Source organism: Taeniopygia guttata, chromosome 17, assembly GCF_048771995.1.
Source record: "Taeniopygia guttata chromosome 17, bTaeGut7.mat, whole genome shotgun sequence".
Taxonomy (NCBI): domain Eukaryota; kingdom Metazoa; phylum Chordata; class Aves; order Passeriformes; family Estrildidae; genus Taeniopygia; species Taeniopygia guttata.
Window position 1 is genome coordinate 10,524,169 of NC_133042.1, and position 23,670 is coordinate 10,547,838.

Below are 23,670 nucleotides of genomic sequence, written 5' to 3' on the forward strand. Positions count from 1 at the left end.
GGGTGTCTTGGTGTTAATGCACGTCTCCAGCAAGCCTTTACTGCCAGTCATTGATCAGGGCTGCACGAGAGAAGGTGCAATGACACACAGGAGTAGCTCCTCTGGGACGGAATTTAGCGGGTGAGCGACTTCGTTGTGTGGCAGGGACAGCGTTTCTGTTTCATGTGCCAAACGTATCCCTTTGTCTATTGATTTATTTTCCCTTTTAGATCAGTCTCAGCGGGGTAGCCTCTTCACACTCTTTCTGAACAATCCGTTAATGGCATTCCTGTTTGTCTCTGGATTATCAAGCATGCGCCGAGGACTGTGGGAGAAGTGTCAGGATTACCTCCGCAAAATCAACCGGGACATTGCCCAGCTGCTGACCCACTCCCGATCCATAGGTACGGCCTGGCCAGGCCCAGCTCAGCCTTTTGAGGGGGTTTGAGCCTTTCTAAACTGAGCTTTCTTTGCCTTCTGTACAGATCAGTCCTTTCTTCAGTTTTTCGGGGATGAATTTCTTCGCTTGCTTCTCACAAGATTTATCTTCTGTTCGGCTACTATGAGGATGCACAAAATCTTCCGGGTATGCAGGGATGTCTGTGCCTTTGTGGGAACTCCAGGGGCTGTAGAGCTGCCCTGCTCAGGTGGGAGGCTCCAGGGTGACCTCAGAAAGGGGACTGATGCTCACATGCTGTTCCTGCAGCCTGCACCGAGGCTCTGCCTTTGTGTCTCTCCAAAGGAGCCTTTGGCTTGCAGGAGCCTCATCCTGCACATAACACAGCAGGCACACTCCAGTTCAATTATGTCACTCTGGACAGCCTTGTCTGCTAGAAAAATTCCTCTTTATCGCTTAAGATTATTATTTCTACACAACCAAAAAGGTATAGAACAAGAATATAAGAGGGAGCTGGGAGGAGTGGGTCATTATTTCTGGAATGTGTTCATGTGAATGGGTTTTGAAAGGTCTTTGAAGTGTAAATGAATACACTAAATAGGAAGATGGTATTTTGCCTCTCTGTTAGTTAAAGCTGTGCCAGCAGAGAAGTCTGTTCTGGATCTACACCATTTTATGTGAGTGTTGGCATATAAACCGCCTGCTCCATTTTAAACGCTGCAGGGGAAAATGGGACTGGAGCATTCAGAGGTGCAGTATTCAGTTGTGGAACTGCAGATGTCCAGCAGCTCTCCAAGCCTAAGTCAGCTACCTGGGCTGCTCTGATACTAGGGAATAGAAGTAGGGCTGTGTTAGTGGGAAGAGATTTGCCCCCAGTGTCTTAGATATTTGTTTTAGGATGAGATGAATCTCCCACTGGAGATATTTACATGTCTGTAATTTCAAGAACTGAACTCCAGCCTAGTAGGTAAGTACAGGTGAATATTTTTTGTCTCTTTTAATGTTTTGGGGTTTTTTTCTGCAAAGCCTCAGTGAACACACCAATTACTATCTGTGATGAACAGGCATTTATATTGCCACTGTGACCCTCTCTGAACCAATGGAAAGAGAAAACGGAAAATTCTAGAATGTTTTCTGTCTCTGTGCCATACTGAATAGATTAGGATGAAATTGGCCTTTTGCAGTCTTCTTCCTAGAGGGTGTGAGAGAAATGAGTGTCTGATTCTCTTTGTTTTCACTGTCATCTAGCAGGAGACTCGAAATTATCCCGAATCTTATCCTCAGCTGCCAAGAGATGAAACGGTGGAGAACCCTCACCTCCAAAAGCACATTTTGGAGCTGGCTTCCATACTGGATGTTAGGAATGTTTTCCTGGAAAACACACTCGATGACTATTAAAAGAAACTGTCTTACTGCAAAGGGGATTCCCTGGCCACAGATTTTGAATGGTGCAGTTTTATAATGTGAAAATCATAAAAGGAAGTACTTGATTTTATTTTTAAATTTAGGACCATTATTTTAAAAAGTAATAATAAACAGCTGTTAGTTGAGCTGTTCCATTCTGTATGGGGTCAATTTTATAAGCAGAAGTTTTCATGTCTTTTAAATGTTAAACTAAAGAATCACTAGAGGTTTATTTCTGGTCTTGTGGCTGTCAACCACATTTCCAACAGCTGATCCTAAGCATAGAAGTATTATTGGTTACCTTTAGCCCACATTTGTGGAAATTCTTTATTTTTATACAATTTTAAGAAATTGGAAAGAAAAAATCAACAGAAAAAACCCCAATATTTTATCCCCAAAGAGTTTGGATTTGAAATGGTAAAGATGGAACCACACAGTGCAAACCAACAATAGCAATAACACAGATTCCTTCGTAACAAATATATTTTTTCAGTCTTAGGCAAGTGAGGAGACGAAACTGTGGGCAATTAAGTTGCATTTGGAGCAGTGTTTTGAAGGGAATTTGTAAAGATACTTAATGCTCCCTGTAAGTTTGATGCAGCAGTTCTCTGTGTGAACTGTGTTCTGCTGGCCAAGGACCTGGTTGGGCAGGAGGTCAGTGGTGAGCACATTGCAAACCCTGACAGTCAGCCCCCACCTCTCACTGTCATGTGGGGCGTCCTGCCACAGGAGCAGGGGGCATTCTTCAGTTTGAGGTACTTTGAGAAATTCCAGCACTTCCAGCAGGTGTTACCCTCCTCTCCGTGTGTGGATGGAATGTGTGGCTCCCGCAGCATGCCCGCTCCCTGACGGGCTGAGAGGATGTCCTGTGCCAGCCCCTCTGTCCCTGGTGTGTGTCACCCTGCTGTGCCCAGCCCCGTGCCCCGGGAGAGGTGCTGGTGTGGGGGCTGCCAGAACCCCCTGGATGTTTGCTCTGCATGTGCCCCATGGCTCAGTCCTGCCCTGGAACAGCAGCACGGGGCTGTGGCTGTGGCAGCACCGCTGGCTCCCCGGCCCAGGGGCCCGGCGTGGATGGGTGTCTGCAGGAGGACAGGGGCCTTGGCAGGGGGCTGGCTGGAGAAGGGCTGCTGGCTCATTTGGGACAGCACTGCCTGCCCTGCAGAGCTAGAGGAGCTCTGGCAGCTCCTGCCAGTGCAGGGTGAGCAGGGATGAGGGAATGGAGATGCTTTATTAAATGAAAAAGCCAATTGTCACTGTTCATGGGCTGCTAGAAGAAGTGAGAGGACAGGTCCTTTTTGTTTAAGCCCAGCCACGCCTCTGTGCTCAGGTGCAAACAGTGCAGAACGTGGTGACTGTTGCAGTGTCATGGCAATCCTGAGGGCAGAGCATCTCCCAGGGTGTGATCTGGTCAGCCAGAACAGCACTGGTGGGTCCATTCTGCTGAGGGAGCACAGTGTGGCACAGCAGGAACGGCTGCAGTGTAGCTGGGGAGTTTGCATGAAGGTTCTTCGTAGCTGGGCAGAAGCTTGCACCATCATTTCTTTATTTCCCAAGTGTACAAAACCCTGTGAATGCTTGTGTTTGTCCTAAGCAGTCGTGAAGCTGGTACATTGAGACTCCCCCTTGGTGCTGCTCTTTGGACTCTGGCAGGACTTCCTTTCCCGGGCTGTGGAGTCTGTTGTGACGAGTGTGTGTTCGTGTGTGTGCATGTGTGTGCTCGGCGTTTGTGTGTGTATGTGCAGTACACATACATCTACTGGCTGGTGTAAATTGTAAATATGTATATATGTATAGGTACCTGTATATGTATTAAAAAGAATGAACCACTACAATGTCTATATACAAAATTTATATATACACACATACGCCACGTTGGGTGGATTCCACAAGGTGCTGCAGATCATTTGTGGTTGTACTAAAGGTTATGGCTCTTCTGCCACTGTAATTTGCTGTTTCCAGGGATTTACCCTTGGACCTTGAAGCAATTGATAACTGATTCCAGGTACAGGAGCCCCAGTTAGCCAGGGGAATGGGTACCCCTGTGTGTATTACAGTGATGAGATCCATGGATTTACTGTGAAGCTGATCCTGGCCTTTCTGCCTGGTAGGAGGTCCCCAGTTGCTAAAACGTGGGATTGTGTGTGGAGGTTAAAGCTGCAGGAAGCCTTTAATGCAGCAGCAAGTGAGAGGCAGGTTATCTGTTGCCCTGCCTGCTGTTCCTCTACCAGCAGCGTTCAGCTTGCATGGAAAAAGGGAATTTAATTTTCCCCAGCTCACTGCCTTCCAGCCAAATGCTTTTGCTTTGCTTTAGCTGTTGCTTTGATGAAGCAATTCCTTTTTTGGTTCCATCTCTGTGGAAAAGAAAAGAGTATGCTGTTTCCAAGCATAGGAGTGATGATGATGATGATTCCACTCGTGTGGGCTGGTGAACCTCTGGGACACTGCTTGTGAATGGACTGGGAAAGCCTTGGTGGTCCTCACCTTTGTTTAGCCAGGCTGAAGTGGGGAGTCCTTGCTTGTGACCTGAGAGGCTTCTACCATTTGCAGCCCTTCGAGGAAGTTCTGTTTGCTTTTTGCCAAGGTAGATCTCGTCAGAGAAGAATGCACTTTTTAATATAAGAAGCTGGAATGTGGGAGGAGAATTTAGGCCTTGAGAATTAGTTCAGAAGTTGAACTTAGTCAAAAATTAATTTTTGAGGTTCCTAATTCTTACCTGCTGATCTTTGTTAGAAGGTCCAGTGCTGGGACGTTCAAAGATAAAGATTTCACTCCTGTTGTGCTGGGAGGAGTATGGAATTGTACTGTGGAAGCAGAGGGCTCATACCCTCTGTCTGCTCTAGCTGTAGCTAGGACGAGTGTCTGCTCTTGGATTTTGAGCCAGCCCCTTCTTTCCCACCCAAAGAACTGCTTTCAAGATGAAAATGTTGATATTTTCCCCTCCAAGTAAAAGCTTGTCTTGTTTGAACTAAGTCATTCTGAACTTGTGCTACTTTGTGCTCTGTGCTATGGTCGTAGGTACCTCTCGGTGTATGCTTGTGTGTACTGAAGAAAATCTGGTTTCTGTATCTCACAGTCCTCAGTGTGGAAGCGAAGCAAAGACTGAACCATTTTTAATTGAGAAGAGAACAAATCCTTTTCTTCTCAGGCCTGATGCCTTCCCTCTTGTCTCGCTCTCCCTTTCTCCATGTATCTTTATTGCTTATATTAGCGGAGAAGACTTGCCAGCACCAGGCAATGCCAAATTAAAGGGGTAAATTCTGCATGTAAAACATTGAGAGGACAAGGTGAACTGGACCAGCTGTGTCCTTACAGGACTGCTCCTGCCTGGCTCCCTACTCCCTGCATGTGGTGTGCTCAGATGAATCCTGCTCCCACAGTAGGTTTCTGCCCCTGCTCAAATTGGCTTTGGAACATCTCGCCAAAGTTACTGCTGTTGCCTTTTTCCCCCTTTGACTTCTCAAAATAACAATGATAGGGCAATGCAGGGTTATGAGTCTTTAATGCTCTGGATTTTAATTCCTCTTGGGATGTGATGTGTCGTTTTGCTTTGTGCACCAGCTAAATGGAGCACTAACTTCCATGAGCTGCGCAAACAGGACTTGCTCCCTGGAGTGCTTTCTTGAGAGGTTTCAGGACCTGTCTTTGAGTGGTTCATCAAAATAATGTCTGTCAAGTCATGGCTGACTAAACCCCTCAAGACTGTTCCCCAAGGAGATGTGCAGAGATGTCTTTAAAGGATCATAGGAAATAGATGGGGGCAACAGGAAATCTGGCTTCAATTAATCACGCTCAAAAGCCACAATCTGAGTAGCTCTGGTCAGGCTTCTCCCCTTAGGATGGGATGGAAGGGCTGTTCCAGAGCCCAGCCCTGGCACGAGCTAGGAAGCACCTCCCCTGCCTCACTGCCTCCCGTGTCCTGTAACCATGCTGTGCTGCACGTCTGCTCTTCCCAAAGCTAAAAAGCTTGGAATCTGTCTGAACAACTGTTTTGTCTTGAGGTTTCTTCGTAAAAGCTTTACCTGTGTTTGATTCCTCAGTAAGTGTCCGAGTGCAGCTCAGTGGTGCAGCAGCGGCCGAGCCTCGCGCAGTGCTGGTGGTGCTGGAGCTGCTCTGGTGGCTGTGGCTGCTCCTGGGGCTGAGGAACAAGGGAACAAAATTTAATACAGAGAGCTGAAAACTGCTCTGTGTGCCTCGTAAGGTCAGACTGGACACAGCAGCCGGGTAAACTCTCCAGAGCAGATGATACGCTCCTGAGGGGCTCTCTGATATTTGTAACACCAGACTTCTAGCACAATACTGTTCTGTGACCAATTGTATTTGGGTGCTTTGAACATCAATAGAGATCTGCTGATAGAGCAGAGGACACACGTAACTGCTTCAGATTTAGGAGTGACAGCCACTTTTTTTTTTCCCGTCTAAAACATTGCCAAGACTGAGGAGAGTTAGATCAGGATTTCTGAATCTGACACTTTTTGGGGTTCAGGACTGAATTCTGCCCAGAGGCACGCACAGATGTTTTGTTCCTGGTTTGATTCCCGTTGGGAGCAGACCCCAGCACAGCTTGCTGGCCTGCAGGAGCCCCAGAGCAGAACAGATCTCACCAGCCGCTCCTTGCAGAATAAACCCTGCTGGGAGCATCTGCCCCCTTGACTGCACAGCTCGCTTTTGGCACGTGTTGATTATCGCTCTGCCATCGAACTGCATTGTTGGGAGCAGGATTCTGCCTCATGCAGGCTGAAAAGCACAAGTTGCTTCTGCCCTGGGCCAGGCCCAGCGAGAAGGATGAGGGGAGCGCAGGTGGGAGCGTTCTGGGAATGCAGAGGGACCGTGCCTCGGGCAGCCCAGCTGCAGAGGTACAGGGAGCGTTTTGCCTCTCTGAGAATCAAATTATTTATTACCAAAAGTAATTTTATAGTGAATTGGTTTAAAGTTATTTTACAGCTGTGTGCCTGTATATCGTATTTTGGTAAAAACGGATATTTTCCTTAAAATATATAGAGATATATAAATAAACTTTTTTTGGAGCAAATGGACTTTTTTTTGCAAGGGATCTGTAATCGCCAAAGCAGTGTGATGCCAGAAGCGACTCTGCCGTCGTTCGGGGAGGGAAGAAGCGCGTTTGTGTTACCGCCGGGCACTGCGGGGAGCAGCAGAGCCGCGATGGAGCCGGGCCGGGCCCGGGCACCACCGACCGCCCTTCCAGCCCTGCCAGAGACTCTGGAGCAATTTCCGTTCGCTTTTGTCCGCTCCCGCCCGGTGCTCGCGGTTGTGCCGTGTCCGAGCCCTTCGTGTCCCTGTCCGGCCGCCGCCCCGGCCCCGCCGCGGACTGTGCTGTCAATAAACTGTGCTAAACGCTCGTACCGAGGCGCTGCTCCGCGGCGCGCTGCGACTGCGGGCGGAGGAGCGGGAGGAGCGGGGCTGAGGGAGGAGCGGGACCGGGAGCGGAGCGGGAGGGTCGGGGACGGAGCGGTGGTGAGGGCGGAGCTCGGTCGGAGGGCGGAGCGGGGCCGAGGCGGAGCTCGGCTGGGGAGCGGAGCGGGGCCGTGGAGGCAGAGCTCGGTCGGAGGGCGGAGCGGAGCTCGGCTGGAGGCAGAGCTGGGTCGGGGGCGGAGCGGCTCTGAGGGCGGAGCTCGGCTGGAGGCAGAGCTAGGTCGGGGGCGGAGCGGCTCTGAGGGCGGAGCGGGGCCGTGGTGGCGGAGCTCGGCTGGAGGCGGAGCGGGCCCGGCGGCGCTTCCGCCCCGCGCGGCGCTTCCGGGTCGGCGGAGTCCGGGGAAGCGGCGGCGGGACCGGCGAGGCCCGGCCGGGCATGGGCGGTGAGGAGCGAGGGGCCGGAGGAGCGGGGGAGGCGGGCGCAGCCGGGCCGCGGCGGTGGCGGTGGCGGCCCCTCGGTGCCTCGGAGCGGAGCAGCCCCGCGGGCCGGGCCGGGCCGGCCGCCTTCCCTCGCGGGCGGGGGGCGCCGCGCTGAGGGGGCCCGGCCGGCCCCGGCCCTGCCGCCGTTCGGGGCCGTTGGTTTGGGACTCCAACGATTCTGCTCCGGGAGACGCGATTTTCTAACAGATGCGATGTTAAATGGCTTTCTGTTAGCTTTGAATGATCCGTGCCGGTGGGATTTTTTAGTGTGGAACCCCCTCTGTTTGATTTGCAGGCACTGCCAGGCCTTGAGGCTTCAGTGGCGCTGGGAATGCGGTGAAGCTGTGGATGAGGCTCGGAATTCAGCTCGGCGTTTGGGAGCTTTAGACAAGAGCGTCAGCGTGTTAAACGCTGGGCTTTCCAAAAGGACCTGGCTATTTGGGGCTGTAGAGCAGTAAGATGTTTGCCAAACTGAAGAAGAAGATCGCAGAGGAGGCAGCGGTGGCTCCCAGGCCCGCAGGAACCGCCCGCATCCCCAGGTCTGTCAGTAAGGAATCGATCACGTCTGTGGGAGCTGACTCTGGAGACGACTTCGTGAGTTACACCTTGCTTTGAAATCTCATTTCTCTGCCAGTGTTTTTATTACCGTTTTGCGGACAACCATTTTAAGTCTAGTGTGTGATTTGAAAAGGTGCTGTGGTGTCTTTGTAAGTGTATCTCTCAATGCATAAATGTATCATTAGCTTGAGTGAAATTAAATATTGAGGAGAAAACGTTTGTTAAACATAGTAGTTGCTGGGAGGCTTCCATTCCCATGTAAACGTGAGTAACAAAGCTGTTTCAGTACAAAACATTGATTAGTAGACATAAAACTTTGAATAAAGCTGTAATTATGTGTAAGGTATGTGTTAGTAAATTAATTACTGAATCATAGAATCCTGGAATGGTTTGGGTTGGAGGTGATCTTTAAGCTCATCCACCCCCTCAACGGACAGGGACACCTTCCACTAGACCAGGTGGCTGTGAGTCCTGTCCCACCTGGCCTGGAACACTTCTGGGGATGGCACAGCCACAGCTTCTCTGTCATTAGAAAAGCCAGCTAGATGCTGGCCAGTTGTCATTTTACCTCTTGGCTTCCTGGTACTCTTCCTGCCTGAGACATTGCTCTGCTGAAAACGTCTGCAGTGTTGTTGTGCTCAAAGCTATCGTAGTTCCTGTCTTTCCTTATAAAGCATGGTTTAAACAAGTGGTACAGTTCAGGAGCGTATGGGTTAAACGAGACCCTGGAATGCTCTGGCACCTCTGCCCTGCATGGCTGGCTGTCACATTTCTGAAAGCCTGGATTAGGGCAGTGTCACCCCACTGCAGAGCCAGCAGCGAGTCTCTGTTCGGTCTCTGCAGAGTGAAGAAGTTATTTGCAAAGCTGAGCTTTAAATAAATTTTTTTGAAGCTCAGCTGAAACTTCTGTTTTGTTAAACAGAAAGTTGGAGCTTCTAATGTTTAAATACATGTTATAGTGGAACTATATTAGTCTTGTGTTCTTCTGAGGCTATTTTCTTTAGCAGTTAGGAAATTCTCATGTAGAAATTATGTTTGCTGTCTTGCAAGTTTGTAAACAGAAAACAAACACTGAATTGGCAAAACAAATAATGAAATGGCAAAACAAATAATGAATTGGAGTGGTTTTCAGGAAACCTCCAAGAGTTAGTTGTTTTATCAATATTCATTTAACTGCTCTTGCTATTGACTGTTATGGAGCAAAACCCACCAGAGGACTCATCAGTCAGTTATGTGGTGGATTTTGTGTGGACAGATTGCTGCATCAGGGCTTCAGTGAGTTTATCCCACCTGAAAAGCACTACTGCTTCTCTTTTAATTTGATGTTCACAGCTCTCTCTTTGACCTTTCCTGGTGCCTGTGCTGTGCTGATTTCCTCCCCCTTAGTGATTCCATTGCCCCATCTCCTCAGTGACAGTTTGGGGAGCAGGCAGCCTGGCACTCTAAAGCCCTTGCTGGTTTTCTCCTTCAGCATTTCTACACATTCTGCTGTGCTAGTACAATTTTCTCCTCTATGGGAAAACCCAGTTCTATTCCTAGGCAGGAGAGTGGTTATTATCCCAGACTTAATGTGTGGCAGGATCGCTTTTTCTAAATTTTGTAAGCTAGAGTGTTGCTTTTCTCCCAAGGCTTCTGATGGAAGCAGCTCCAGAGAGGATCTTTCATCCCAGTTGTTCAGAAGAAATGAACAAATAAGAAAACTGGAGGTGAAGCTATCTGGTAAGTGTCCTGATACATATAAAACTTGTTACTTTAGGAAACGCTTTCCTTTGAATTTACATTGTTTAATTCGTAAAAAACACATGGGGTTAGGGTCTTTTGAAAAAATTGTTTTGTAGCAGCCCTGTTGATTGACAGCAAGGGAGTATCCAGTATCATTAATTTTTTATGAAGGCTACTAGATCTTTGCTGATTGCAACAATATGTTTACGTGATTCCTTGGAACAGCTGGGATAGCTTTCTGTCCCATGTTTCAACAGCATCTGTCCCCACTTGTGTGCAAAGGTTTGTTTCTCATAGGGCCTGAGCTTTCTGATGCTGACAGTAACACAGTGCCATCCTTAAAGAAGTGGGCTTGGAAACAAAGTAGAAACAAAGAATTCAACATAAAACAGTCCTGAGGCTTTTTTATTTCTAATTCCTTGTTCTGTAAAGCTCTAGTGAAGGCTGGCACTGCTCTCCATCCCTGATGGGGAGGGGACCAGAGGCTGGGCTGAACCGTATTACACTGCTGCTTCCCAAAACTCATGGGAGGCCTCGGAAAATTAGGAAAGGTTACAGGCAGATATGGATTATTTTGGTTTATTCTGGAGACTTACTGGGCTTCTGTTCAGTTCAAGAAAATACAGGCTTCAAAAATTATTTCACATTGATTTTGAAAGGCCCAAGTGCTCATCTGCTTGCACAATGTAAACTTAAAAGTGCTGGCTGGGGCGTAACGCAAGAGAGGGAGGCTCTGGGTGTCTGGAGTCTCATGCAGGCAGCCAGTCAGTGAGTAAATCCTCTTTTCCATTGTTCAGGAACTTCCCAGGGCGTGTGCATACTCTCTTTTGGTTTTTATTCCCTCCTGTGTCAGTTCTGAGTGAGGGCAGTGCTGTGGGACTGCAACAACAAGCAGGTGGATGCATTGGCCATGAATTAACCCTTCCTTGCACCCCCAGTGCCAGACACCTTTCCTGAACAGAGTGAGATACATCGCTGTTCTGGGATGAAGTAAAAAGGGAGGGACAGTTGTTCATTCTCTGGTTCTGCTCTTGTCTGTGTGACTGACACCCTGGGACAGCCCTTCTGTTTGTGCCAACCCTGTGGACAGTACAGAACTATTTGCTTGTGCTCATTGTTGTGGTCACCCAAGTTTTCCTCAGCAGGAATGATTTTCTGATTGAGAAAATCATTGTCATTTGCCACTCATCCTCTTTTTTTTTTTTTTTCCCTTTCTTTTTCTTCTTTATTTTTTTGTTACCCTAAAAATGTCCTTCCCCAATGTCTGTCCATTCTTGGTCTGTTCTTCTCCCTCCTCACACAAGATTATGCTGATCAGATCCGAAATCTGCAGAAGATAAAAGAGAAGCTTGAAAATGCATTAGAAAAGCATCAAGATTGTACGTATTTTTCTTTTTTTCCTTTCTGTTCAGTTAAGTTGAAAATTGCTGTGGTTGGAAGGAAAAAGGTTTGGTGTACAGGTGTGTTAATGATTTCCTTGCAAAGTGTGCACCTCTGTAGTGTGAACAGTTAGAACACGAGTTGTTACCTTATTTACAGCATAAAAAGCAGCAGCAGTGTGTTGAATGAAGTTGTAATTATACTCCTCCTGCCAAATTTGGGACTAGCATGCAGGACAGACCTTTTGGAAACGTGCAGCTTTGTTCTAATCCAGCAAGGAGCAGTATTCCTGTCTGCTGTTAGCTTTGGCTCTTTGCCAGCCTGCAAGCAGCGTGAGGGAATGAGTAGCACAGCGCTAGTGCTACAGTCAAGATGGGGCTAATTACTTGCAGAAGAAGCTCTTTAATGTTATAAATAATTTACAGGAAAGTGAGAAAAAATTCTAAAATATGAGTTTTTAATATAACTGGTGTTTCTCTGTTGATAGCCTCCATGAGGAAGTTTCAGGAGCAGAATGAAGCTCATCAGGCCAGTCGAGCCAAGATGGCTGAAGGAATGGCTTTGGCCTTGGAAAAAAAGGACAAGGTAGGAGAGCTTGAGCAGGGCTTTGGACTCTCATGACCCTGATGTTTTAAGCAGGTGTTGCTATTAATTAAAATAATTGTTCAGCCCTGTGTGTGAGCGTGCCAGTGCTGAGGGAAGGAGGGAATGCTGAGCTCAGAGCCAGGAATGGTGCAGGACTTGTCACTGCTCAGACTGTTCCGACTGGTTTTAACAAGGGCCCACAAAAATTCCTAATGAAAGGTTAAGCTTGTGCTTGGGTAAGATCCAGTGGCAGTAGGCCTGTTGTCACATTTATTTTACTTGCATAAAACTTATGTATTTGGGTAGCATGAATGATTCCTCAGCCTTTATCTATTCAAGCACTGGCTGTTACTGTACTGCTGCTGATTATTTTTTTAATCATTACCAAACCTTAGTATCTGCTAACAGTACAAATTCTTCTTTTTCCTTTTTTTTTTTTTAACTATAATTGCTGTCCATGAAAGTCTGCAAATGGATTTTGATATCTATTTTTCTCCTTTCTTTCTTGTTCAGGAGTGGATGGAAAAACTTGGTCAAGTTGAAAAGGTAACCTTGGATGTTTTTCTCAGGGGGTGTAGTGTGTCTCTGTATGTATTTGCAAACACCATCCTGCACACTTCCAACTCTATCAGAACTCAGTTCTATTCAGCCCTTTTTATTATTTGGTCTTTGTTCAGTGGGAGAGGCTAATAATTTGCTCTTTGTTACCAGCTCAAATGCTTGGGGAAGTCTTTCTTGTTTTATTTTTCAGCAGGGAAGTAAAGAACAATGGGTTGTGATGGGAAAGTTGCCCTTCTGTAAGGTGGAACACTGTCCATTTTTAAGAATTCAGCTTAGATGGTCATTGGTGGCGTTATAATGAATTCAGATTTCTTTTTATCTTTTTTTGAAGTTTGGTAATTTTCACTGACATGAATCTGAAAGGATTTCTAGTTCTGAATGGACCACCATCATGAGCTATACAGCTGCAAGACAAGATTTCTTTCCCAGAGAGTTTACCTGAACTCCCATTAACTTGACATAAGCATACAGAGATCCTTTGACATCCTTTGGTTCTGTTCATTTATCAGGAAAAGAAAATGCTTCAAACAGAGTTACAAGAAATGAGGGAGCAGAGTTTGAACCTTTTCCAAAAACGAGATGAAATCGATGAACTGGAGGGCTTTCAGCAGCAGGAAATGGCCAAAGTTAAACACATGGTAAGAATATTTTAAACTTTTTGTTTCCTAAAGTTTTTACTAGGATATTAAGTTAGTGGTAGCCCAGCATTCATTTTTTGAGCCTTTATGCTTGTTCACAGATTTGGTTGGTGTCAAAATCCTAACAGGATTTTGGCACCAACTGACACTAACACCAATACACAAGTTTATTATCTCACTTAATTCAGACCACAAATTAGTGAAACAGGCAGGTTTCAGTGGAAAGGTTTATCAGTGTTACTGGATGTCTGTAATGCCAAAGATAATCTTGCAATATGCAGCTTCTGAAGAAGGAAGAATCTCTGAGCAGAGCAGAGCAGGAGCTGGAGGCGCGCGCCCAGGAGCTGAGCCGGGCCAGAGCGGAGCTGCAGGAGGCGAGGAGCGAGTCCTGGGGCCTGAGGAGGGACCTCCAGGGCCTGCAGCAGCAGCTGCTGGAGCTGCAGGCTCGGAGGTATGCAGCTGGGGCTTTCACACGGGCAGTGGGTGTGTTTTCCCTGTGCTTTTACCTTGTGCTCACTTCTCTTTGGAAGAGTTTATGTATATAGTGAGTTGACTGAATTTTTGCCTCTGCTATGGCCGTGGGGATGTAAATGCCAAACCGTTTACTTTTTTTTGTAAATTATTTCCTTTTTTCGTGGTTTGAATGCTTAACTGTTACTTTTTTTGAAAATGTATAATCAAGCAGTGATTTATGATGGTGGCTGATTTTAGGGCAAGAAAATTTTATTAATGTCCATTTTCATAAGTAGCAGAATTGCCTGCTAAAGATTATTTTTCTGGAATGGTATGTCACTTGTTTTTATTCTCTTTCTGTAAAGAGATGAACTAATGACAGCTGAGACAAATGCAGAAAATAAGATCACTGCTCTGGAGTTAAGAGAACAGGAGCTACAAACTGTCATTCAGCAGCTTTCTGTAGACTTGCAAAATGTAAGTTTGAGCCAAGTGAGATTTGATTCAAAGAGCTCCATGTCTGCGGAAGTTAGATTAGATATCAGTTATGTGGTGTTGGAAATTTAAATTTCAAAGTAAGTAATTTGTCAAAATGTTTAGGCTCGAGTGGCTGGTTCTGGTTGTGAGAAGAAACTGGAAATGTTACAAATGGAGCATGAATCTCTGAAAGTGGAATATGAGCAGCAGAAGCAAAAGGTGAGGTGCTTTCAGATGCATGTGCTGTTGGTGGTGTAAAGGTGCACATTTGGGTCATGTACACCTTTGTGTAGTTGGAAGTTTGGTGCCCAGAAAGTGTTCTAGGATCGTATTGTCTTTTCAAATAGAACTTTCCTTTCTGTTAGCATTTTCAAAAGTCAAACCACAACAGTTCAGCAGAAAGCTTCATTACAAAAAAGATTCTGTGATTTCTCATTCTCACAGATGACTTTTGAACTTGCTGAGAGAGATAAACTTACTGAACAGCTGCAGGAAAAGGTGTCTTCCCTGGAAAAAAAGCTAGAAAGAAATCTCTCAGGAGATGAACATGTGCAGGAGCTGCTCAAAGAGGTAATTACACAGTTAAAGGCTGCTTAGAAGTACAGTATTAGTGAGTTGTTTGTTTTGGGTTTCTTAGGTCATACATTTCCTGTCACCCATTGAAAGAAAGCTGCTGATGTCACGCAGCCACGTTTGTCCTGTCAGTGTGTTTTGGCACACTGTCTGTGCTGGGCAGAACATGTGGGTGGCTGCACTGAGCCTGTTTGTGTAGGCTCTGCACGGATCTCTGTGCTGGCTTTTCTGCATTGTCTGTCTGGGCACTGCATCTGACTGCTTAGAAGGAAGAGAGCAGCTTTCTACCTCCACAGGAGGTGGCACAGCTTGGGAGCTTTTCTAATTAATCCTCACAAGAACAGTGAATGCTTTTCCTTGTTCTTTGACAAGGCAGTGGGGCAGGGAGGGGAACTGTTTGCACATAGATGTGCAAACAGAATGTTGTATGCTGAAAACCTCAGCCTCAGAAGTGCTAAACAACAGCTGGAAACAGAAACTTAGCTGTGCTTAATCCCTTTTTTTCCCATTGCTCCTTGATCTCTTTCTCAAGCGCTGATGCTCCTGCTCAGAATCAGCCTGGAGCAATGTTTCCCCAGCTGGGTCTTGGGGAGACAGGGGAATGTTTGCTTTTCCCTGGTCAGGGTGCCTACACTCACGTCACCTCGGTGTTGCTGTGACAAATGGACTTGGCTTGGTAAACTCAAGGCAGTTTAAAGTTACCTAGAGATATTAAAACATTCTGTCCCATTTGAGTTTGACCTTATAAACAAAATAAAAAGGAAAATTTTTATTACCCTCCTGACTTATGTCTTTGTCCATCCTTGCTGATGTTCTTCACCTCAATGTAATATTCAGAAAGCTGCTCTTGAGCAGAGGCTGGAGGAGAGCAGGCAGCAGGTACTGACAGACAGGACACAGCACGGAGAGGCTCTGAACCAGTTGGAAACACAGGTGAGGAGCTTTTCATTTCACCACAGATTCCCCCTCTTTTCATCCTCTGTGCCCTCCACTGCTGGGGCAGTGCTGTGTGAAGAATTTCTCAAACCACACGTGTGAAATAGCAGCTTCTCTATCTCTGTGATTTCAGGGATTTAATCTTTACCTTCCCCCTCTGGGCCACTCTGTATTATGCAAACTTTTTTAATAGCATAGATGCCAGTGGATAAGGAATTTAATTAATGGTGTAATTTTAGAATAAAGAACTGGAAGAGAAACTACGGATTGCAACGGAAACGTTGAAAAAGAGCCAAGAAGCAGCTGCTGACCAGGATCTGAAGATCCAGAAGCTGGTGAGTATTCTGCATGTTTCACTGACTAGTAACAGATCAGTCTTCAGCATCCCCAGAGATAATCACTTCTCTGTTTTGTTATTCAAGTGTTTGTTTTCTTGTTGTTTGTCTCCTGAACTCTGCTCTGTGAGTACATGACACTGCTGCCAAAGGAATAATGTTGTCAGTTTGAGAGTGTCTCATGGAATGGTGTCTGATCTTTGTCAGAATGATGTCAAAATACCATTCCATTGATGTGGTTTTCTTTATTTCTCTTAAGCAAGCTGATCTAGAAGATGAAAGAAAACAACTGCAGCAACAGATTTTAAGTGAAAAACATGAGTATGATCAGAAAGTTACTGGGCTGGAGTCTCAGATTGCTGCTATTGAAAAAGCTTGGGAATTGGATAAAACAACAACTCAGCACAGGATTGTAAGTACAGAAACTGGTGGGTTGTGAGAGTTTTCACAACATGATTTTAACACAGCTTGTAGAGCTTGCTTGTTGTCTGAACGTTCTTATTCAGTGCTCCTGGCATTGTAATAGAAGATATCATACTTTGAGGCACTAAATATGAGCAAAGCATTAGATGTGTTTAATTGTTTAAACAAAACATTAGAATAATCGTACTGTGTATTTATACACTTTACTTTACAGAGCCAATTGGAAAAGGAAAATGAGGACCTCAAGGGAAGCAAAGAAGGGTTTGAGAGTTCATTAAAACAACAAGAGTCTGAACTGAACAGGCTGAAGGTAAGGGCTGGACTGGGTACTGGCATTGTCTTGGGACAGAGCTGAGGCTGAGGAACAGCAAGCAGCACAGTGGGTTACATTCAGTGCTTGGAGACCTGTTATGTTCAGTTGCAGGTACTTGGAACTGTAAATCATCTCTGGTACTCAGCAGAAATGTGTTTGAGAGGCATTACAAAGGGCTGGTGCTTTTCTGACCCAAAATGCCTAAATCTGGCAGAAATAATACATTCCCATATTGTCAGGCATGTGAGGAGCTTGGAAATCCTGTTAGCAGTGGTGAATACAGAATGGTTCAACATCAGATTCCACTTCAAACCAAGCACTTAAATTAGTTGGGTGTTTACAGTTTATCCAATTTTGACTGTGATTTTAGATGGTTGAAATTTTTTTCATAGCTATTCCTGGATTCACAATTTGTTGTAGCAAGGAGCTACTTCTTTGTAACAGAGACTTCAGGCTGAAAGATCTTGTAAGGACTTGATTTGTTTGGGTTCTTACATCAGTTCTGTGTTGCTCTTGCATATGCAGAGAGCAGCAGTCAGTAAAACAAACCTAACTCATTTGGAAATTGTAGTGTGTCAGAACACTCATAATTGTAGTCCCAATAGATTTGGGGTTAAAGATGAGAGACTGACTTGATTTAGTTCTCTCACATAACCTCTCAATTACTTCTGGTTTGCAGAATGAGATGAGCAGCAGAGAAACTGTCAGTGTGGAAATTGCCAAAGCATTGGAAGAAACACGGAAACAGAGAGAGGAATTACAACAGCAGGTTGGTTAATAATGACTGTTTGAAAATGTATTTGAGATGTCCCAACCTTTCAAAGAGCAGACGAGGTTTGGATTTGTTTATCCTAACATTCAAGACCCTTGGTCAGAGTCATATCCACAGCATGTGAGACAGCAGTGGTTGTCTCAGTGCAGTGGCCATGGGGAGCCTCTGACGTCTGGCTGCTTCTTTGGAAGAAACCTGTTTGTTCTGGTTAGTTCCTTTCAGTGCTTGTGTCACTGGGTTCCTCTGGAGCAGAGCAGTTGTAAAATTGTACATTTCCTCATAGGAAGGAGTTGTATCCAGTACCAATTGTCAATTCTAGGTAGTCTTGATTTGCTCTTCCTGTATAAAAAATAGTGGATAATGTGAGCTTGTGTTTGCTTGAAGTAGGAACTGTCAACTGAGCAAGTTTGACTGGAGTTAGTCCCATCTTTTGGTTTCTTTATTCTTCTGGGACTGCTGTAGATCTGTGCTTGCTGGGCAGATCTGTGTAGAAGGGGTTTAAGGCCATCTCCTGGTTTGCTCAGGAGCTTTTGCAGCTGCCACGTGCTGGCTGTGACAATCTGATGGTGGCACAGAAGCCAAGGGGGGTTTAGCTCCTCAGTAATAACTTCAGTGCTTGTTACTGAGGGCAGCATTGTGGAGGTGATGCCTGCTGAGATTCTGAAGGATGTTGGATCTTTCAACACCCTCTTCCTGTTTTATATCTTTAATGACTTCTGTTCATTGTTTTTCTCCTTTGAAGGTTTCACATCTGAATACCCTAATAAAGGAGAAAGACCACCTGATTGATGAAAAATGTGATCTGCTTCTAAAACAGAAGGAAGAACTGAATCAGCTCAGTCAAGGTTAGACCAAATGAGTATACTGTATCCCAGACAACTTTTTAGTAGAGTCTCTAGATTTGACCTTGCCTGGTAGATTGTAGTTTTTCTAGATTTCTCTTCCATATGAAATCGTTTAGCATTTTCAAAATGGCTTATTGTTCACTAACAATCGGACAGTCTCCTGTCTTTCTCCCTCTCCCCTGGCTTTCTGTCATCATGACAGACCAAATGGATTAGAAACTCCCATCTGGTGTGCAACACTGATACTAAGCAGGTCTCTCCTTTCCCAGACCATGAAGCTGTCTTGCTGCAGGTGCATCAGTTACAGATGGACATAGAAGCACGTCAGAGCCAAGCAGTGGAGATAGAGAAAACAGCAAGAAAAGAAATTGATGAGCTGAAGCTGCAGGTACAGGAGTGCCTGTTGGCCAGAGAGCATGAGAAAAATGTGAGTGCAGTTGCAAATCCATTCTCTCAGACTTCCTGGGAAAAGAGGGAGGTGTGCAGGAGCCCTCCAGTTCTGTCCTGCCTGGACAACCAAAAAGAAGTCTGGTTTTCTCCCTGGGGAGTGTTCTTGGGCTGCAAATGTCATGATGTCTCTCCAATGTTTATTTTTATAGGTTTTGGAACTGGAGGAATCAACAAGGGCCTTGAACAATGAACATTTGCCTTCTCCAGAAAACTCTGTGGTGGAGCAGAACGGAGAGGTGGCAGCTGCAGATGTTGTTCAACTTCAGAAAGATAATAGAGAGCTGGAACAGCAAATTGCCGAGAAAAACAAGGTGAACAGAAACAGCTGGTAGTCTTTCCCCTTTTAATTAGGAAGCCAAGTAATTGGGGCTGCCGTACTGCAGCCTTTAAAGGACAGGCCTGTTCAATTTGAATCCAGTATGCTGTGAGTAACTGCTGTTCTCTGGATTGCACAAGTACCACCAACCATGAATAAAAGCTGCAGCAAGAGCTGCATGAATCCTGATCTATTTTGGCAGAAAGATGCACCAAATGATGCTATTTACAGCTTTCCTGCAGAGCCCTTCTGAGTGCATTCGGTTCCGTTCCATGGCACTGTCACATGAAAGCCCAAGTGTCCTGTCACATGCCTGCTGCTGTGTGCAGCTGGCAAGGAAAGGCTTTCAGGTTGCTTCTTCACAGCTGGCAGTGTTGGTTAATTATTATTTCATTCAGTACTTGTCTGTCATGGGTTTTTCCAGATACCTGGGGGTCCTGATAATGAATACTGTGTTAAACTCTCCTTTGCTGTGCTTACAGATGATAAAGCAACTTCAGCAAAGAATGACAGAACTCAAGAAAACTCTCCAGAAAGAGCTGGTAAGGGTCGTGTGTTTTCAGTCTCTTCAGGTGGCACTTGCTGGCAGGTACTTGCACTGTTATTCCAAAAGCTTGACTGCTAACTCCTATTGCATCCCTCTGCAATGGTTTATCTCTCCAAGACAAAAAAAAGTCTATTTAAAAGAAAATTAACAGAAGTTTTAAAATTGTTATTTTTGTTCTGATGTTGAACATTATTCTGAAGATAGACCACGTTTGAAAGGCTCAAAGCAGGTTAGTGGTAGGAGATAATTACCAAGGGATAATTTCCACATGGAGACAGTTCCATGCTGGTTTGGGTAACGTACACAGAACACTGACATCAACCAGCTCCTGTCCTTGAGTGTAGGGAGAGCTGGAGACACTTCTCTGCTGTGACCCATGAAGGATGAGGGGCTGTTGATGCCCAGTTTGTACCCACCTCTTAAAGAGGGTACATCCATACATCCCTCTTTAAATATCCTGAACCCAGACCCGTCCCAGTGTCAAGCTAACAGCATCTGCAATGTGCTTCTCTTTTTCTTCTGCTGGTTGGGTTTTTTTTTTTTGTAGAAAATAAGGCCTGACAGTGAGGTACCTGAGCTACGTGGAAATTCTGAAGTGCCTAATGCTACTGTGACTGTCACCAACAACTCTGACTTGAACGACTCGAGGGAGATAAACTTTGAGTACCTTAAACATGTTGTACTGAAGTTCATGTCCTGCAGGGAATCTGAGGTAAAGGTGCCACTTCTCTTTCTACATCTGTCTTTCTCTAGAAATTGCCACCTGTCAACTCCTAAGGATGCTTTATGCCAATTCCATAATTTTGCAATTAAAAAGTGTACAGTGGGGACAATAAAACAAAATAGATGACAGCAACGTGTTTGGAACACAGCTCTGTGGTTTCTTTCAGGCATTCCATCTCATTAAAGCTGTGTCTGTGTTACTGAATTTTTCACAAGAGGAAGAAAACATGCTCAAAGAAACTCTGGAGTACAAGGTAAGGGTTCTGTGCCATATGTAGTCTCTAATGAGACAACGAAAATTTCTAGATGCTGGGAGATTAGGAAAAGTGTATTTTTCTCAAATGTTAGCCACAATAATAAGTGTGATTTATTATTAAAATTTTAGCTGACTGCCTGCATGCCAGGAATTGTCCCATTCAGTGAGGGAAATAGCAGCTTTCTGGTGCTCAGAGGAGTTGGAGGACAGCTTTGCCCGGTGGACTTGATCTGTGGGGAGAAGCTGAAAGCTCCTTGCCCGAACAGTTAGTGTTTAACAGCAGGAGCCTAATTCTGGGTTTGTCCTTTCGACATTGGGCTCGGATACCAAGATCTTTGTGTCCTTTCCATGGGCTTAGCTGAGATCTGTATGGCCCTGGCTGTGTGGTGGTTAGGGAACGTTCAACAGTGAGTGCTGCCTCAGCTCCAGGTCCTGCATCATCCCTGCCCACCCAGGGAGATGGGATGTTCAGTCTGCAGATGAAGAGATTTGCTCACTGTCGTTCAGGGAACACTAACGCTGCATTGACTAAAGGCACCGTGTTTGAATGACTGTAGAGTTCTAATTTGAAATTATTTTAAATGAATATATGTAAGTATAATCTTCAGTCATTTTCACCTATGGGAAGTGGGTGCTGCTCCTTCCAGATCTGGCTGTGTGAAGCCGCCTCCAGTTCTTGAGTCTGGAGTCTGCAGCAATCTGATTTATAAATGGGTCCTTCCCTCAAACGATGAGAACATGGCTGTGTACCATATTGATCATTTTTCACCCCTTAAGTCTGACCCCTGTGTGATGTGCTCTGTGCTGTTGTGTCCCAGATGTCCTGGTTTGGGTCAAAGCCGTCTCCCAAAGGCAGCATCCGCCCGTCTATCTCCAGCCCAAGGACTCTGTGGCCTTAAGGGAACCTGAAGGTGGCAAACAGTATCCAGGCACTTCTTTCTGTGAAAAGAATGCTGAACACACTGCTCCAGGTGTGTCTTAATCACTGTCATTGCAGTATTTTGTACAAGAACTTCTGGCTCTGTTTACAAAACTAATACTGTGCGAGGAGACATTTTCACTACAGACTGAACAGCTCTGGGCTGCAGTCGGGGACCTCCTCGGTGTCTGTGATGGGAGCAGCTCCTTGTGCTCATCACTGCTGGGTTCCTGCCCCACAGAGTTCTGAGCCCTCGCTGCCAGTCCAGGCTCTTGTGGGATGGTGATTCCAGCTGCTGCTCCAGAGACTCGGGGCACAGCAAAGCTGCTTGTCTGGCTGTGGGAAGCCAGCAATGAAAAATGCTTTGGCAGAACAGTGTTGAGAGTGGCATAGTTTGCAAAGCCTTTCACAGGACAGGAGCAGGAGCTTTAACCAAAAAAGAACTCTGCCTTGCCTTCTAATACTGACATTAACTAATGGTTGGCATTTTTTCATATCACTGTGTAATTTAAGGTGCATTTATCCTGGCCTGCAGCCCTCAAGGCTGCATGTTGATGATTATTTAATTTGAGAGCACAACTTTAGAGTTGTCTGATTTTACTTTTCTTAAAGAAAAATAATATTTAAAATGGTCTTAATTATAGTACCTAATCCTCAGTCGCCTTTAAAACTAATCCATTATCCTGTTCCATGGGTTGTTAGCAGTGGGAAAAGGGGTAGGAAACCATTTTAAATTTTTAAAGCCGAGTTCCAGGTATTGTAAATCCACACTAAAAAATACCTTTTATTTTAAAAAAATAAAAATCTAGTTACAAAGGGTGGAGAATGCTGGTACTAAACAATTTGATTCATTTTTTTTTTTTCTTTGAAGTCTGCTAGCAACAAATCCTTATAACCAGGATCTGCCTCTTTGGTTGTGGTTTTCTGTACTTCAAATACTGATGCTTAAAAGCTGTTATGAATATGTTAACTGTGTCCTGACTATTAGGGTAAAAGAAATGCTGCTCATGAGGGCTTTGAGGGCAAAATTCAACTCTTAGTGAACAAGTTGTGGTTCCAGCAGCTTGTTTTCCTAATACAATAAGGAGAGGGGACCAAGGTGGCACTTCTTCCCTGGAAGCACAATTTTGCCCAGACTTATTAACACCACTGCAAAATCTGGATCCAAATGGGAAGCAGCACTATGTCTGACTTCCGAAAACTGGGACCTATTTCCAAAAATCTACACATGTGTGGAATTCAGTGAGCATGCTGCAGTTCTGGGACTTCTCTTACAAGGAAGTTCATACTTCTGTTAAATATATTCAGGATAATTCAAGCTTTCTCCAGTGGAGATCCAGCAGGTGAATGTGCTGATGCAGACCCTGCTGGTGTCCCAGCCAGCCCCACCCCAGACACAGGTACTCCCAGGAGCTGTTCCTGGGCACAGGTGCTGCTCCTCAGTTAGAGCCAGCTTGGATTTGGCTGAAGGTAAGAAAACCAACTAAAGCTTGTCCAAACAGTCTTCAGTAACCAGATTCATGGCACTTGCAGACAGGATAGAGCATGGAAGGGTTCAGCCCTGCTCTACTGTGAAAATAGGCAATCAAAAAGTACATTATTTAAATGGTTTCTTTACTGAGATACAGCAGGGTGGAATAACCCTGTTGGTTGTGGGAAGATTTTATTCTCGGAGATATTTTCCTTTCTAATGACCCTTTGCTCTGCCCTGTTTCTGTGGGACCAGGGATCAGGACTCCCTCACTCCCACTGCTCCCTGCTGAATGACTGTTGGGTTGATGCTGATCCTGGCTTCAAAGGTTACTGCTGAACAGTAAGGAAAGCAGGACAGGCAGCCTGGATTGGGGTGACAAAGTAAAATCTTAGGTTATATATTCACTAACAACTTCAGTTTCAGATCCCAAAGCTCATAAAGGATCAGCTTACCATAAACTAGTTCTTAAGTGTTGAATTTTCGTTAGGTATCAGAGCAAGACTGGTGTGTATACATGTATTAAAAAGCTAATGCACTTTCTCAGAACAGTGGTTATACATAATCCTTTCTATCACCATTGGATTTCTTTCCTTCTGTGCTGTAAATATGGATTGTATGATGAAACACTATGAAATTTGTGGTGCAATACATTTTGGATCAAACCCCTAATTTTGATTTCTGTCTTTTTATAGTTCTGGTTATCTCCCCTGGGATGCTTTAAGCAATTTAAAATTGACTTTTAAACCATGACCCAAACCCCACCTTTGCCCAGGGTGAGGATGGG

The 23,670-nt window shown here is 45.3% G+C and overlaps 2 protein-coding genes across 6 annotated transcripts in view; both read left to right on the forward strand.

The window, feature by feature from the left end:
- SCAI (suppressor of cancer cell invasion) overlaps positions 1-7,137 on the forward strand; it is a 32,397-nt gene extending 25,260 nt beyond the window's left edge. For 3 of the 4 annotated variants that reach the window (XM_002188661.7, XM_072936549.1, XM_072936550.1), the window contains 3 exons: positions 210-383; positions 465-565; positions 1,625-7,137. In XM_002188661.7, the coding sequence (XP_002188697.7) occupies positions 210-383; positions 465-565; positions 1,625-1,774 (425 nt within the window). In that variant the 3' untranslated portion in view covers positions 1,775-7,137. The remainder of the gene's footprint in view (positions 1-209; positions 384-464; positions 566-1,624) is intronic. The other variant, XM_072936548.1, reaches the window with a different exon arrangement.
- Positions 7,138-7,455: 318 nt separating this feature from the next.
- GOLGA1 (golgin A1) lies at positions 7,456-23,555 on the forward strand. 2 transcript variants are annotated; one of them, XM_030286929.4, is made up of 23 exons: positions 7,456-7,593; positions 7,926-8,224; positions 9,817-9,907; positions 11,215-11,289; positions 11,778-11,875; positions 12,389-12,421; positions 12,946-13,074; positions 13,356-13,525; positions 13,893-14,004; positions 14,128-14,223; positions 14,449-14,574; positions 15,415-15,510; positions 15,753-15,848; positions 16,108-16,260; positions 16,486-16,581; positions 17,264-17,353; positions 18,099-18,201; positions 18,471-18,628; positions 18,801-18,962; positions 19,450-19,509; positions 20,062-20,226; positions 20,405-20,491; positions 21,312-23,555. In XM_030286929.4, exons 2-23 carry the CDS (start codon positions 8,090-8,092, stop codon positions 21,390-21,392), a joined length of 2,412 nt encoding a protein of 803 aa, XP_030142789.4. In that variant the 5' UTR covers positions 7,456-7,593; positions 7,926-8,089; the 3' UTR covers positions 21,393-23,555. The 2 variants fall into 2 exon arrangements, with proteins under 2 accessions (XP_030142789.4, XP_030142790.4); XM_030286930.4 differs by lacking the exon at positions 11,215-11,289.
- Positions 23,556-23,670: the final 115 nt, after the last annotated feature.